The sequence below is a fragment of the Tachyglossus aculeatus genome, chromosome 1, assembly GCF_015852505.1.
Source record: "Tachyglossus aculeatus isolate mTacAcu1 chromosome 1, mTacAcu1.pri, whole genome shotgun sequence".
Taxonomy (NCBI): Eukaryota; Metazoa; Chordata; class Mammalia; order Monotremata; family Tachyglossidae; genus Tachyglossus; species Tachyglossus aculeatus.
This window is the reverse complement of record NC_052066.1, coordinates 94,512,444-94,529,166: the sequence shown is the minus strand read 5'-3', so window position 1 is coordinate 94,529,166 and position 16,723 is coordinate 94,512,444. Positions and strand designations below refer to the sequence as shown.

Here is a 16,723-nt window from a genome sequence, read left to right as displayed (position 1 = left end):
AGATACACTCCTTTAGCTTAGATTTGGAAATTAATATATTTGGGATAATTTTACTTTTGCAAAGCATGTGAGTATGTACTTTTTTAAAAAAATAGGAAAAAAGCAAATGCTTTTTTGCTTGATTGCTGTGTAATTCTTATTTTGTGACCATGTTCAGGTAACTCTTCACATTTTCACAGTTTTATGGGGAGCAGCATGGCCTAATGGCAAGAGGACATGAGTTCTAATCCTGGCTCCACCACTTGTCTGCTGTGTGACCTTGGACAAGTCACTTGACTTCTCTGTGTCTGTTACTTCATCTGTAAAATGGGGATTAAGACTGTGAGCCTCATATGGGACAGGGGCTGTATTCAAACTGGTTACCTTGTATCTGCTCCAGTGCTTTGAACGGTTCTTGGCACATAGTGCTTAACAGATGCCATTATTATTATCATTACTATTATTATTTTGCTTAGGTTGCCCCCAATGATGAAGCAGTGGTGACGTTGCTGTGCGAATGGGCCGTGAGCTGCAAGCGATCCGGAAAACACAGAGCGATGGCTGTGGCTAAACTTTTGGAGAAGCGGCAAGCTGAAAATGAGGCTGATGTAAGTTCAGTTTTCTTCTAGGTGGTGAGCAGTGCTTTAGAAAGGGCTTTTAGCTTGGGATTTTGGACCCCTATTTGGTTCCTTTTTAGTGTATTCTTCATAGGCTTTGTGTAGCTGTATGCTCGTAGTGTAGCCTGTAAGCTCGTTGTGGGAAGGGAATGTGTTTGTTTATTGCTATATTGTACTCTCCCAAGCACTTAGTACTGTGCTTCGCACACAGTAAGTGCTAAATAAATATGATTGGCTAAATGCTTTTTAAAAAAAAATCCAGAAAGGTAAAAGTTGACCCTCAGTCCAGTGCTGACTCAGTCACATTGCTTCTCAGATGAGAGTGCTGTAGTATCTGGCTTTATTGGCCATTAGTCATGGCATAGGTTAGTGAAGTTTATTCTGTACATTTCATTCACTCACCCTACACACACTCCCACATAGATTTACCTGGGATAACTTTACTTTTGCATACACATACACAGGTCTCTGGCCTGGTATGCCATCCCTCTTTGTGTCTAACAGACAATTACTCTCTCCACCTTCAAAGCTTTATGGAAGGCACATTTCCTCCCAGAAGCCTTCCCTGTCTAAACCCTCATTTCCTCTTTTATACTGCACAGAGTGCAAGCACTCTCCCAAGCACTTAATACAGTGCTCAGCACACAGTAAACACTCAATAGATATGGTTGATGAAAAGAGAAAGGGGAAAGAAGAGATAAGGAAGGCAGAGAGAAAGTGAAAGGGACACTCAGATTTTAGTAAAACAATAAGACATAAGAGATTGGCGTTCTTTTCTAAAGAGGGTGCCAGCCATTTCCATTAATTGGGGAGAATTACCTGTTTGTTTTCTGGCCTCAGGTGAACCAACCAAGTTTTACCAACACAGAAGTATGTAGAGAGATGAGGGAAGTTATCTTCTTCATAAATACCATATGAGTTTCTAGGATGTAGTTCCATTTTTCAAAGCAGATTCTCTTCTCAGACGGTTTTCGAGTTTGGAGAAGGTAGTCTGTACCCTCACCCCATGCTTACTCAGTCATAGAACTTGGAGCCATGTCCCTTCCGATCCCAGGGTTGGGGTTGCCCCCAAGGTTACGGGCCTCTTGTCACTGGCTTCTGGCCTGGTTAAGCCAACGTCACACCATGGACGTGATCCTGTGGATCTTCCCATTGTGATGACTGGAGGCCAGAGTCACCGGCAGAACCTGCACTGGCAAGAGACCTCATCGAGGGGAGAAATCTCAGGAAAGCTGCAGGAGGGAAAGCATGTAGAGGACAACTTATCACTTGGCATTTTAGTGAATCTCATTTCTGTCACCTGGAGGGAAACAGTACAGTCAACTGTTTCTGGGTGGACCCGGAGAGGTTTCGGAGCCGGCCTCCTGCCGCGGAGATCTCAGATATCTTGGGCTCTCATCTGGAAGGCTCAGCTGAATAGCTGTGAAAGTGACCTTGACACCCCCCTCTTCACACTTCCCCCCAAAGGGTGTGTGGGCAATAATAATGATAATGGTGGCATTTATTAAGCATTTACTATGTGCAAAGCACTGTTTTAAGTGCTGGGGAGGTTACAAGGTGATGAGGTTGTCCCACGGGGGGCTCATGGTCTTAATCCCCATTTTACAGATGAGGTAACTGAGGCACAGAAAAGTTAAGTGACTTGCCCAAAGTTACACAGCTGACAATTGGGGGAGCCAGGGTTTGAACCCATGACTTCTGACTCCAAAAGCCCGGTCTCTTTCCGTTGAGCCACTCTGAGGGTTGTGGGGGCAGGGACAGCATGGCATGGCCTGGGCTACCTCTCCCAACAAATTACCCTGGCCCAAGGCCTCACATTTTAGGGGTTCCCACCCTTCCTCTCTCCAACAGGAGAGCATCTCAGTGTGAAAGAACAACCACAGAGGGATCAAATAGGCCAGTGTCTCCTGGATATTTGCTTGGGAGGTGGGAATTAAAAGGAACAGAAGTTACTGCACCAATAAAAGTTCTGCTCCTCTCCCTTTCCGTACCTCCCTTTTCCTCCTCTCAATCCTCCCCTTCCTCTGCTTTCCCTCTTTTTCCTCCTCTTCTCCTCTTTCTCTTTCTCCTCATCCTTCTCAACTCTTCCTTTTTCTCTTTTTCCTCCTCTTCCGCCTCCTCCTCCCCCTCAAATGCAGAAATAGTGGCCCTTGGACTAGACTACCCTATCTGGGTCCTTGAGGCCAGCACTAAATGTTGGTGCCATAAGTGGGGAGGGTTAGTAGGTGAGCCCACTTTTGGGTAGGGACTGTCTCTGTATGTTGCCAACTTGTACTTCCCAAGCACTTTTTACAGTGCTCTGCACACAGTAAGCGCTCAATAAATACGATTGATTGATTGATTGGTAGAGTGCCTCTGACAACCTCACAGAGCTGACCTTTCTTGTCAAAATGTGGAATTCTTTAATTTATAATAAGATTTCCTACCTCCATTCAGTGCCTCAGAAAAATAATAATAATGGCATTTGTTAAGTGCTTACTATGTGCAAAGCACTGTTCTAAGTTCTGGGGGGGATAAAAGGTGCTCAGATTGTCCCACATGGGGCTCACAGTATTAATCCCCATTTTACAGATGAGGTAACTGAGGCTCAGAGAAGTTGTGACTTGCCCAAAGTCACATAGCTGACAAGTGGTGGAGCCGGGATTAGAACCCATGACCTCAGACTCCTAAGCCCGTGCTCTTTCCACTGAGCCACGAGAAATGTCCCAAATGTTTGTGCATGATAAAGCTATAAACGTCTAGAAAACAAAGTTAGCTCCTGTAGGGAGCAGGCTGTAAGGGCATGTCTGAAACTTTTTTCAATAAAAACAAAGTTGTGGTGGCACGATGCAAACTTTTGCATTGGTACTGGGTCAACTCCATTCAATAATATTTAGGGGGAGCCTTCTGGGTGCAGAGCACTGTGCTGTGCTCTAGGAAGAGTATAATACAATTAAATCCCATAGGTAAGAGTAGTTATTCGAAGTGCACCTGAAATGTAGATCAGGATTCATAAATCAAATAGCCAGTTGGTTCTGGGACAGCCTGACCTTAAGTTGCTTATTACTGCCAGAGTTTTATGGTAGCTAGTTCACAGGTTACTTCTCAATACTGGTTTTTGGAGTTGTGGGGTTATGCTGGTGATGCTTCCCCAGTCGTTTAGACAACAGATTGCCCACCCTCCTGCTGCAGGTAGCCTTTGGGTGAACTAGTCAGTCAGTTGATCATATTTAGTGAGCGCTTACTATGGGCAGAGCACTGTATTAAGCGCTTGGGAGAGAACAACAAAGCTATCAGCAGAGACATTCTCTGCCCACAATGCACTTACAGTCTAGAGGGGGAGACAGACATTAAATAAATTACAGATATGTACACAAGTGCTGGAATGGGGGGATGAATAAAGGGAGCAAGTCAGGGAAATGAAGAAAGTAGTGGGGGAAGAGGAAAGGAGGGTTTAGTCAGGAAAGCCCTCTTGGAGAAGGTGTACCTTCAGTAAGGTTTTGAGGAGACAGGGGCAGGAGAGGAGTAATTGTCTTTCGGATATGAAGAGGGAGGGTGTTTCAGGCCAGAGGCAGGATGTGGTCAAGAGATCGGCGGTGAGAGAAACGAGATCGAGATACAGTGAGAAGGTTGGCATTAGAGGATGAATTGTGTGGGCTGGGTTGTAGTACGATAGTAGCGAGGTAAAGTTGGAGGTGGCAAGGCTAGGACATTCCTTTTCAGTTGCTCCAGTTAGAACACACTCCTTAGGGAAGAAGAGTTCCGTCCGTGTCCCCCCCACCGCTATAATTTCATGTTCCTCTTATGCCAAAATTGCTCAGTGTTTGTTTATTTGTAACCTGCAGAGATGTGGTGAGTCAGAAGTCTTAGACGAAAAGGAATCTATTTCTTCAGCTTCCCTTGCCGGATCCAGCCTGCCAGTCTTTCAGAATGTGCTTCTCAGGTTTTTAGACACGCAGGCCCCATCGCTGTGTAAGTATCTTTTTCTGGCTGCCTGCCAAATGTTTTTTTTTTGACAATAGTAATAATAATAGGGATATGTATTAAGTGCTTACTGTATAACAACCTATGCATCAGGCAAAAACTACTCACCCTCGGCTTCAAGGCTGTCCATCACCTCGCCCCCTCCTACCTCACCTCCCTTCTCTCCTACAGCCCAGCCTGCACCCTCCGCTCCTCTGCCACTATCCTCCTCACTGTGCCTTGTTCTCTCCTGTCCCGCCGTCAACCCCCGGCCCATGTCCTCCCCCTGGCCTGGAACGCCCTCCCTCCGCACATCCGCCAAGCTAGCTCTCTTCCTCCTTTCAAAGCCCTACTGAGAGCTCACTTCCTCCAGGAGGCCTACCCAGACTTAGCCCCCTCCTTCCTTTCCCCCTCCTCCCCCTCCCCATCCCCCCTGCCTTACCTCATTCCCCTCCCCACAGCACCTGTATATATGTATATATGTTTGTACATATTTATTACTCTATTTTACTTGTCCATAGTTATTCTATTTATTTTATTTTGTTAATATGTTTTGTTTTATTGTCTGTCTCCCCCTTCTAGACTGTGAGCCCGCTGTTGGGTAGGGACTGTCTCTATATGTTGCCAACTTGTACCTCCCAAGGGCTTAGTACAGTGCTTTGCACACAGTAAGCACTCAATAAATATGATTGAATGAATGAATGAATGAACAAGCACTGTACTAAGCACTGTGGTGAAAATAAGACAGTCAGGTCAGATCTGGTTCCTGTGGGCATCACAGTCTAAGAAGGAGGGAGAACAGATCTTGAATCCCCATCTAATAGATGAGGAAACTGAGGCACAGAGAAGTTAAGTCACACAGCAAGCAGGTGCCTGAGTCAGGATTAGAACCCAGGTCTTCTGACTTCTTGGACTGTTTTCTTTCTAGTAAGCCACGCTGCTTCTCCATACCATTGATTGGCTGAATGATTGATTTACCTTGTATTTACCCCAACAGTTAGAACAGTGCTTGGCACATAGTAAGTGCTTAACAAATATTATTAATATTATTGAAAGTTTATCCAGGTCTTTAAAAAGTTTATCCTATCAAATTAGTCTTTCAGAGCCATTTTCCCCTTCTCTTTCTTGCATCAAAGGCCTCAGGAGGATTCAGCTTTTTCTCTGAACCTCTCCTCTTTCCAGCACTTAAACCAAATCCAATCCGAGTCACCACAGTCCTGCTCTTCAGGGGTTAGTAGTAATAATATTAATTGAGCCCCCACTGGGTCTAATGCATTCTGCTAAGTCCTTTGGAAGTGCAAAACAAGCACAAGACTGCTGATCCTGGGCTTGGGATAGGCCTCGCTTCCCCCTTCCCACAGACTGTGCAGATGATGCAACTACCTCCAAAAGAGATAAGGGCTGCACACACACAAAAAAAATATGTTCGACTCCAAGCACATCTGGAAAGGAGTCCATTTAAAGCAAGGGAGGCCTGATTAGGAATTATATTTAGTGGATTATTGCTATGCTGGAAATATCAATCAATCAGTGGTATTTATTGAGCACTATGTGCAGAGCACTGTACTAAGTGCATTAGAGATTACAAAATAATTAGCAGAAACATTCCCTGCCCATAACATCTTTCTTTTTCCTCGTCTGGGCATGATACCCATATTTATTCTTTAAAATATTCCTTGAAATTTTGTTCTCTGGAGAAGGCATCTTTGTCTTCCAGTTGCCCTTTCATACAATGAAGACTCCTTTCAGCCCCCACTTCGGTCTGGGGAGGACTCAAACCCGGGCAAGAGTCTCAATTTTTAGAATGTTTGGAAGGTCGTGGTTATGGCTGAGAAACCCGGAGGAGACCAAGACTCTTCTCCCCGACCCACAACACCCGAGGGCTTGTCACATTCATTGTCATCTTTGTCTTGTGTATATTTATGTTTTCATTTTTTCTCACGTGTCTGTTACCAATCTCCTCCCCCCTCACTCCAGACGTGAGGGCACTTGAGAGCCAAAGACCATTTCTATATCTGATCTGTGTAATTTTTCCTCAACTCTAGTGCAGTGCTTTGTGTTCTAGGCACTTGGTAAATATTATTATGACTACATTAAGTGTAAGATCCTCAAGATAAGGGAATGTGTGTTTTGTTTCTGATGTACTCTCTCAGTGTTTCAGTACAATGCTTAAGATGCAGAGGGTGCTCAATAAATATCAGTGACTGATTAATAATAATAATAATGACATTTATTAAGCGCTTACTATGTGCAAAGCACTGTTCTAGGATTAGGAGTCCTGTTTCCCAAGAAGTAGCTGTGGAAGGCATTCAAGAAGAATATCAGTTGATAATGGCAACATTTACTGTTACACTGTACTCTCCCAAGTGCTTAGTATAGTGTTTTGCACAGTAAGTGCTCAATAAATACGACTGAATGAATGAACTTGCAACAGTGCTGTGCACACGGCAGGCATTAAGTAAATATCAGTGACTGATGACAAGTAGATAGTGCTTTTTTACTCATCTGGTGCTAACTGTTGCCATTTTGATTATCACTATTGGGTTGAGACTGACCATTTTTATGTCACATTTTTATGTTCTAGGTGTTTATTCACTTAGTATTAATCATAACAATGTCAACAGGTTAGTTTGTGTAATGCAGTCTTGCAAGCTAGCTTGTTTGCTCTTGAGACTAGCAAAGATTTCAAAATCAAAAATATGCTCCTTGTGGGCAGGAAAGGTCTTCTACCGACTCTGGTGTATTGTACTCTCAGGTGCGTAGTACGGTGATCTGCACACAAGTTCTCAAATACCAATGATTGACTGATTAGATTTTAGTTCATTAAAGCTGACCGTGACCTGAATTCTTTATTGTGATTATCTTCGTGCTAGCTGACCCCAACAGCGAATACGAAAAGACAGAGTTCGTGAATCTGGTGCTACTGTTTTGTGAGTTCATCCGGCATGATGTTTTCTCTCATGATGCCTACATGTGTACTTTAATATCCCGGGGAGACTTGTCAATCACGGCAACAGCTAGATCACGGTCACCGATTGGAGAAACAGGGGATGAACACTATTCGAAGGACCACGGCGGAAAGATGGAGGTATGATTTGGACATACCGCTTGTCCCTGGGTAGGAGATTCAAGTTGATCCCTGTGTCATACTAGGGAAAGAGAAGTTTTACTGGTCTGGTGGTATTTTATCGAGTATCCAGCAGTGAGCATTGAATGGAATACAGGCCTATCTCACCATATAATCGTAGTTTTTTTTTTTAATGGTATTTGTTTTGTGCTTATTATGTGCCCAGCACTGTAGTAAGCACTGGGGTAGGTACAAGATAAATTTGGACACAGCCCGTGTCCCACAATCTTAATCCCCATTTTTCAGATGAGGTATTTGAAGCACAGAGAAGTTAAGTGGCTTGCCCAAGGTGTCACAGCAGACAAGTCGTGGAGCTGGAATTAGAACCAGGTCCTCTGACTTTCAGACCTGTGGTCTTTTCTGCTAACCCACGCTATTTCTCTGTGTTTCTCAAAAATAAATGGCTGTATTGTGGGGTACATTTTTCTGAAGACTTGTTATAAATTGGAGCTTTTTCGAGTATTTCTGGATTGAGACATTCTTTTAGATACTACGTTCTGGTTTGTTAAATATCATTAAACTATTATTTATTCCCTAATAAAGGAATTCAGAGCTTTTCATCACAACAATAAATAAGGAGTTACAATATGGGTTTTTAGTCATTGGAGGAGAGTGCAGAAGTAGAATACTGATCTGCTGACTAGAGTAGTGGTTTTTCAAGTTTATGGAAACATTTGTCCAATTTCAGTTGAAGAACTGTCTTCTTTACAAAGCTCCTTATAGTTGGCTGCGTCCTGAACACCTCTGCACACCTTGGAACTCCTCTATCAGGGCCTATCAATTATTTTTCAAGTTCCAGCTGTTTTATTGAAAATAGTTGAAAGACATTTTAATCCAAAGGTTTTAGCTGGGTGTGGTGGAGTGAAGATTCTAACCTTACTGACAGCCATCACAGCTTCCTCCTCTGCTCCTGGGGAGCAGGGGCTTCTCAGCTTCATCCAAAAATTGCAGAGAACCGTGGTGTGGTAGAAGGACAGAGATTTTCACTGGATTTAGCAGCCTTTTCTACTCCATTGTGATTCTCTGCTGCTTTCACATAGATGGAGGATCCCAGCTTTCAATTTGTTTGGAGAGGGTCTGGGGAGGTGAGGTAGGTGGATGGAGGAGGGTGGTGCCTAAATTAGGGGGCCTTTCTGTGTCATTCTAAAGCAGCAAAGATAAAAGCACAGGAATTTAGCAAGATTTAGCAGTCATTTTTAGTGTTGTGTCTCTCTGCCGCTTTTGGATAGAGGCAGAGAACCCGGCATTCGGTGTGTGTTCAGAGAGAGGAGAGAGAATTGGGGAAGGTATTGATTTACCTGCACTGACTGAATGTAATGTGGGATGGGCATTTACTGATCCTAGACTCCGCCAGCAATTAGTTCCTGATGAAGCTCCAGTTTTTACATATTAAGGCTGTTGGAGCTGGCGTATGCATTCTGAATCACTGAAAAACTAAAGGAGAAGAGACAGGAGGGGCTGGAGGCTACCAGAAATGTTTTTAAGAAATTTTATCTGAAATTGAATCTATTAAAAGATGATTCTCTTTTTAGGTAGATGAGGCTCCTAGCTGGTTCATAGTCATGAGGGTTGCACAGAGGATTATATCAAAGTTATATGTCAGTTGTCTGCTTTGTGACTATGGACAAGTCACATAATGTCTCTGTGGCTATCATCTCATCTGTAAAATGGGGATTAAAATCTCCCTCCAGTTTAGACTATGAGTCAGTCAATTGTATTTATTGAGTGCTTCCTGTGTGCAGAGCACTGTACTAAGTGCTTGGGAGAGTACAATGTAACACTATAACAGACACATTCCCTGCCCGTGGCAAGCTTACAGTGTAGAGGAGGTTGACAGACATTAATATAAATAAATTATGGATAGGTACATATGTGCTTTGGGGGCTGAGAAGGGGGTTGAATAAAGAGAGCAAGCAGGGTGATGCAGAAGGGAGTTGAAGAAAAGGAAAAGAGGGCTTACTTAGGGAAAGCCTTTCAGAGGAGATGTACCTTCAGTTAGACTTAGATGTACCTTCAATAAGTCTTTGAAGTGGAAGGAGAGTAAATGTCTGTTAGATGTGAGGAGGAAGGGTGTTCCAGGCCAAAGACAGGACGTGGGTGAGAGGTCGGCTGCAAGATAGATGAGATCGAGGTACAGTGAGAAGGTTAGCATTAACGAGTGCTTGTTTTTTTAACTAAAAAATAGTAGTAGTGATAGCCAGGTCACAGTAATGTAGCCCCACTACAACCCAATGAAGGAAAAACTTTGATGACGGGAAAGAGTTTTAGATTCTTTAAAAATTGATTGTATTGGTGCAGACTGCACCCACTTTTTCTTCTGGTATGTTTAGAGCGGAGAGGAAGAGTCAGGCAAGGTCATTTCAAACTGCCTAGTATTCAGAATTTTCAGATGTCTTGTGGTAAAAATATGCTTTTTGATAACTTGTTCAATAGAACCATTACTTTGCTCCAATGAGAGACACCATGGCATAGTGAATAGAGCACGGGCCTGGGAGTCAGGAGGTCATGGGGTCTAATCCTGGCTCTGCCACTTGTCTGCTGTATGACCTTAGGCAAGTCACTTAACTTCTCTGTGCCTCAGTTCCCTCATCTGAAAAATGGGGATTAAGACTGTGAGCCCCATGCGGGACAGGGACTGTGTCCAACCCAATTATCATGTATCTACCCCAGTGCTTAGAACAGTGCCTGGCACATAGTAAGTGCTTAATAAATAATATAATTTGTATTATTGTTAATATTATTTGGCACAAGTGCACACAACTAAATCCATTTGAATGTATCATTTGTTGAGGCAGCGTGTTCAGTTTTGGCATTCAGAAGTCCAGAGAGTGACATTTCCTGGATGTCCCTCCTCTTTCTTCTCCATCCCCATTGGTCAATTTTCAAGTTTTCCCACCATGAGCTGCTTAATGTTGGTGCAACATATCCTAAAAGTTTCCCACTGCTAGCATTAACACAAACGTGATCTTAGTTAGATACCCAAAGACTCAGCAGTGCATTTCCTGTGGTGCACTAAAATTAATTAGTGTATCTGCCATTGGCTGTCACATTCTTTCATGTGGCCATCTACAGTTGCCTGAGCAGTGTCAGAGGTGGGGGGTGGATGAACTGCTGTAGAAGAGAGGCAACCTCCATTGAAGATCCCTCCTTCTTCCCTCCCACGCTGATTCTCTAATCTTAAATTTTGCTGTCCATACTAGCAAACACAATTCCTGCCAGAGGGCAAATAGGGACATTTCAAATGAGTGTATCTAATGTATTGAAGATTTAAAACCAGGTGGGTCTCCATTCCTGAGAATAGCGGGCGACCCTTGGTGGGTGAGTGATGTATGGATGGTTACAAAACATAGATTCTGTATTCTGGTGGTGAATCATGAGTCCTGAGAGAGCTGGTGAGAGGATGAGGCCCTTTCACATCTGGACATGGAAATCCTCAGAGCAGGGTTTCCTGAGATGGTTTGCCATCTTTCCTCTGGCTGAGGATGCTTTCATCATGCAGATAGAACAAGAAGAGCTTGCTAAGCAAAACTTAGTAGGAGCGTTTGCCCAAGTTCATTTCCATAAACAACAGAAAGAGATCAGGGATTTGAGTAATTTACATTTTCAGAGTCGTTCACTTCATTTTTGGGTGAATGACATCGCACAATTTACACGATGATTTTTTTTTCTTTTTCTGCCCATCATCAGGAACATTGTATTATGGAACATATGGGCATTGACTCAGGAACCACTAGTATTTTTGATGAAGTAGACAAGAATGACTTTAAAACCGACTTTGGTTCGGAATTTCCAGTAGGTTCAACCTTTGAATTTCTCTCAATTCTGTCACTCTTTGGTTTGTGCCCTGCCTTGTGTTGCCTGAATCCTGCACTGGAGTTATTTCTGTCTTTGCCTCATGAACGTGTTGCTCCCATTCTTGGCTCCACAGAAATGGTGTCAAATTGTGCTCTCACATAAGTTGTCCTCTTGCCTTTCATTTTGGCTGCCTTGCCACCTGGCTGAACGCTCTCCCTTGCATCCTTGTTGATGTCCCCTGCTGCCCTCCCGATTCATTTTTAGGTCCTCCCTGTTTATATTCGCCTAGGAACATGGAAGTCTGGGCCTGTCATCTTAGTCCATATCGATCCGTTTTGATCTCCGGCTCCTAAAATAATACCTTTTCCTGGTCAGTTTTCGCTCTAGCCTGAGACGAAGTGGTTTGTGGGAAATTCTCACATGTCTTCATGCATCTCAATGTATACCCTGGGAAAAAATTAAGAGATGTGACCCAACAACAGTGTTTTCTGGCTGTAATTCTCCAGAAACTACAATTGTTCATATAATACGTTTGTAGACAGTTTAGGAGAGGAAATACTGAACTGTAAATTGATTCATAGTTCTCCCCAAGACCCTGTGAGTGGCCCTGGACCAATCCCTTTTCTTCATTGTGTTTTTGTTTTCCCATCCATAAACTGGAGTTCCCCACCATACATAAGGGTCTTGGGGAGATTAATGAGATCATAGCAGCAAAGTGCTATTTATTGTCCAAAGAAAGATACTGGAAAGGTATTATTGCCATCATATCTCATGAATTTGAAGAACTGAAAGGAGGAGTTTTGGGTTTCACGTTTTCATTTACAATTTTACATGTTTGTTTTACATGACTTAGATTTTTTCCCCTATGCCTGGAGAATCTTGCGAGAATGCCAACCCTTCCTTAGACAGAAGAATTTCAGTTCACAATGAGAAGTTGGTGAAAAGGGAAAAACAGAGAGAATTAATTTTCCCCTCCAACTATGATCTCCTTCGTCACCTGCAATATGCAACACACTTCCCTATTCCTCTGGTAAGTAAACAATGATATTTTTTTCTTCATGGTTCTGTCCACTCACTGCCCTTCCCTGTAGTCTGACCTCCCCTCCCTCCTTGTCTCCCCCTCCCTCTCCCCAAATTAACCCCAATTGCTGCCACAGGATGGTGACAGTGTGAGCTGGTACTTATTAGATTTTTCATGAACCTGCTGGGGCCAGTATTTCCCCCCTCAACCGACCCTCTTCCCTGTTGCTATTGTGAATTGTTTGAGTTTTTCTGATTGGAATGGTCATCATGTTTTGTGTACTTTTCCAGCTGGCTAGCTTATAGAAAAATGTTTAGCCCCAGAAGATAAATGTTTTGTCTTGGGGTGAAAAGTCTTTTTTCGGGTGTTCTCTGGATGGTGCTTCTTGCAATGCATTGTCGGGTGATCTGAACTGGTCTGTACATTTCTAGTAGGTTGCTTCTCAGAATCGTCAGCCCTGTGGCATACTTTGTGGCATATTTCAATGTGATGTTTGAATTCAGGGTTAATTTAACTAAGGCCTTAGAGAGCTGTGAATGTTAACTGGCGATTGAAAAAGGAAAAAAAATCATTTAAACATCTGGCTATGTTTTATTGAACTGAGAAAAGTAACTTTGTCTAGGAATAGCAGAACCAATTGGTTTGGTGTGGGCTTGCATGATAAATGCTTTGTGGTACTAATCTTTTATTTAAAAAAGTCCCACCAAAATAATCTTAATCCTTTGTGTGTGTGTGTGTGGTTTTTTCACAAATATTTCTGTGTGGAGATGGAATTTTCCATGTATAATCTAGAGAGTCTGGAGCAGTTAGTCACTGTTGATATGGGGTACTAGAGAATTAGGTCACTCAGCTGCTCTGTTTCCTAGTACTGCACCTGAATTAGTAGTTTTCAATTTTGCAGTGTATTTTTCTGAATCATAATTGGAGATGCAGAAATTGATTTTTTTTATGGAGTCTGAAAGATATTGAAATTAGTAATGTGAAAACTTTGTTGCTATTATAATAAGGAGGATAAAATTACTGACCTTTGGGTGTTCCTAAATTTGAACTGTTTGCCACTATGTGATTCCTTGAAATTGAGCTGTGGGGTCTATTTAGATACCGCACCATTTTGCAGGTGAGGGATTTTTGATCTACGGACTTAAAAGAATCTTTCATCCTATTTCTCGTGGAGACTTCTTTAAGAAATCCCAACCTGTTTTTCCGTCTGATTACCAAGACTGCCTTTTCTTCCAGTGACTTCCAGTCTTCCATTTTCCCCTCTTCCCTAGAAGCTCCATGTCTCTCAGCAACCCAGCACAGGGTCAGTTGATGACCAAGTTCATCGTACTTGGCAGATGCCTGCCAAGAGCCGAGTGCCTTTTTGTACAGTGCTCTGTGCACAGTAAGTGCTCAATAAAATTTATTGAATGAATGAGTGACACATCTGTGGAGCCAGTTATAGAATCTAGGTTTATAGAGTAGCAGGGGAAATCTCACAAGTTTGGGCTCTTTGAAGCCTCTTTTGAGGACCTCTGGCATGATCATCACACCCTCAGAAGACAGGGTTGGGAGAAACATCTGTCCTCTCCTGGTTCTTCTCATATCTCTCTGGCCGTTCATTCTCGGTCTCCTTCACTGGCTTCTCCTCCCCGTCCCATCCCCTAACTGTAGGGGTTCCTCAAGGGTCTGTTTTTGGGCCCCTTCTCTTCTCCATCTATACTCACTCCTTGGTGAACTCATTTGCTCCCATGGCTTCAACTATCATCTCTACGCAGATGACACCCAAATCTACATCTTCTCCCTTGTTCCCTCTCCCTCCCTCCAGGCTCGTATCACCTCCTGCCTTCAGGACATCTCCACCTGGATGTCTGCCCACCACCTAAACTTCAACATGTCCGAGACTGAGCTTCTTATCTTCCCTCCCAAACCCTGCCCTCTCCCTTACTTTCCCATCATTGTGGACAGCACTACCATCCTTCCCATCTCACAAGCCCGCAACCTTGGTGTCATCCTTGTGATTCTGCTCTCTCATTCACCCTACACATCCAATATCCAATCCATCACCAAAACCTACCCGTCTCACCTCCACAACATCACCAAGATCTGCCCTTTCCTCGTCATCCAAACCATTACCTTGTTAATACTGTCTCTCATCATATCTCGACTGGATTACTACATTAGCCTCCTTTCTGATCTCCCATCCTCCTGTCTCTCCCCGCTTCAGTCTATACTTCACTCTGCTGCCCAGATTATCTTTCCACAGAAATGCTCTGGGCATGTCACTCCCCTCCTCAAAAATCTCCAGTGGTTGCCTGTCAACCTTCGCATGAAGCAAAAACTCCCCACTAATGGCTTCAAAGCTCTCCATCACCTTGCCCCGTCCTGCCACCTCCCTTCTCTCCTCCTGTGTGCCCAGCCCACACACTCCACTCCTCTGCTGCTGACCTCCTCACTGTGCCTTGTTCTCTCCTGTCCCGCCATCAGCTCCTAGCCCACGTCCTATCTCTGGCCTGGAATGCCCTCCCTCCACACGTCTGCCAAAGTAGCTCTCTTCCTCCCTTCTAAGCCCTATTAAGAGCTCACCTCCTCCAGGAGACCTTCTCAGACTGAGCCTCCCCCTTTTCCTCTGCTCCTCCACCCCTCCCCATCACCCCACCCCTGCCCACCCCCCTTCCCCTCCCCACAGCACTTGTGCATATTTGTACATATTTATTACTCCATTAATTTTATTAATGATGTGTATATAGAGAAGCAGCATGGCTCAGTGGAAAGAGCCCGGGCTTTGGAGTCAGAGGTCATGGGTTCAAATCCCAGCTCCGCCAATTATCAGCTGTGTGACTTTGGGCAAGTCACTTAACTTCTCTGGGCCTCAGTTACCTCATCTGTAAAATGGGGATGAAGACTATGAGCCCCCCATGGGACAACCTGATCACCTTGTAACCTCCCCAGTGCTTAGAACAGTGCTTTGCACATAGTAAGTGCTTAATAAATGCCATCATTATTATTATTATTATATCTAGAATTCTATTTATCTTGATGGTATTGACACCTACTTGTTTTGTTTTTTGTCTGTCTCCCCCTTCTAGACTGTGAGCCCGTTGTTAGGTAGGGACTGTATCTGTTGTCGAATTGTACTTTCCAAGTGCTTAGTACAGTGCTGTGCACACAGTAAGTGCTCAATGAATATGATTGAATGAATGAATGAATGAGTTGGACACATTCCTTGCCCCACATGAGGCTCACAATCTCATTCTCCATTTTACAGGTGAGGTAACTGAGGCCCAGAGAAGTGAAGTGACATGCCCAAGATCACACAGCAGACAAGGGGCAGAACCAGGATTAGAACCCATGACCTTCTGACTCCCAGGCCCAAGCTCTATCCACTACACCTTGCTGCTTTTCAGTACTTTTGAATTTTCTCAAGCTCCCAAATTTCTGGGTTGCAGCATTTTCCCAGTGCTCTGCACTGTAGTATGCGCTCAATAAATACCATTGATTAACTGGGAGAATACAACTGAAATAGAAATAATCCTTTTCCTCAAGGAATTTACAATTTAGTTTGGGAGTCAGACACTTAAGTTACAGATAGGAGAAAATAATAGGCTATAGAAGATATGTATAGAAGTGCTAACAGGAGGTAGCGGCAGTTAGTGTAAGAGAGAGCTCCTTTTGTGTTTCTGGCTCCTGCTGAACTTTCTGTTGCTTCATTGGGCTGGGAATGGTGAACATAGCCTCTGCCTCAATGAGGAAAATTTGCTTCCTCATTCTGCCTGGGATGATGATCCCTGGCCTGTCAGAGTAAAACAACACTTACTGAACACCACTGACTGCCTCCTCTTTCCTAACTCCTGTGGGAGGTTCTGAGAGAATCATCATGGACTAGTAGGAAGAGTGTAGGATTGGGATTTAGAAAACCTGGGTTCTAGTTACAGCTCCATTTGCCTGCTATATGACCGTGAGCAAGTCACTTAGCTTCTCTGTGCTTCAGTTTCCTCTTCTGTGAAATAAGGATAAAATACTCTCATTTATTCATTCATTCAGTTGTATTCATTGAGTGCTTACTGTGTGCAAAGCACTGTACTAAGTGCGTGGGAGAGTATACTATAACAATAAACAGACATACCTGTTCTCCCTGTGAGCCCCAAGTGGAACAGGGACTGTGTCAGATCTGATTATCTTGTCAGCATTCAGTACAATGCTTGTCCCTTGGTAAATCACAGATATTAAGAAAATAAAGTCCTTGCCTTCTAGGAGCTGATG

At 43.6% G+C, this 16,723-nt stretch overlaps 1 protein-coding gene across 2 annotated transcripts in view; it reads left to right on the top strand.

Moving 5' to 3' along the window:
- The window catches only part of MED12L (mediator complex subunit 12L), a 535,097-nt gene that overhangs the window by 122,449 nt on the left and 395,925 nt on the right, over positions 1-16,723 (top strand). The window contains exons 8-12 of one of the 2 annotated variants that reach the window (XM_038750921.1): positions 456-587; positions 4,421-4,547; positions 7,412-7,626; positions 11,353-11,457; positions 12,314-12,490. In XM_038750921.1, the coding sequence (XP_038606849.1) occupies positions 456-587; positions 4,421-4,547; positions 7,412-7,626; positions 11,353-11,457; positions 12,314-12,490 (756 nt within the window). The remainder of the gene's footprint in view (positions 1-455; positions 588-4,420; positions 4,548-7,411; positions 7,627-11,352; positions 11,458-12,313; positions 12,491-16,723) is intronic. The other variant, XM_038751768.1, reaches the window with a different exon arrangement.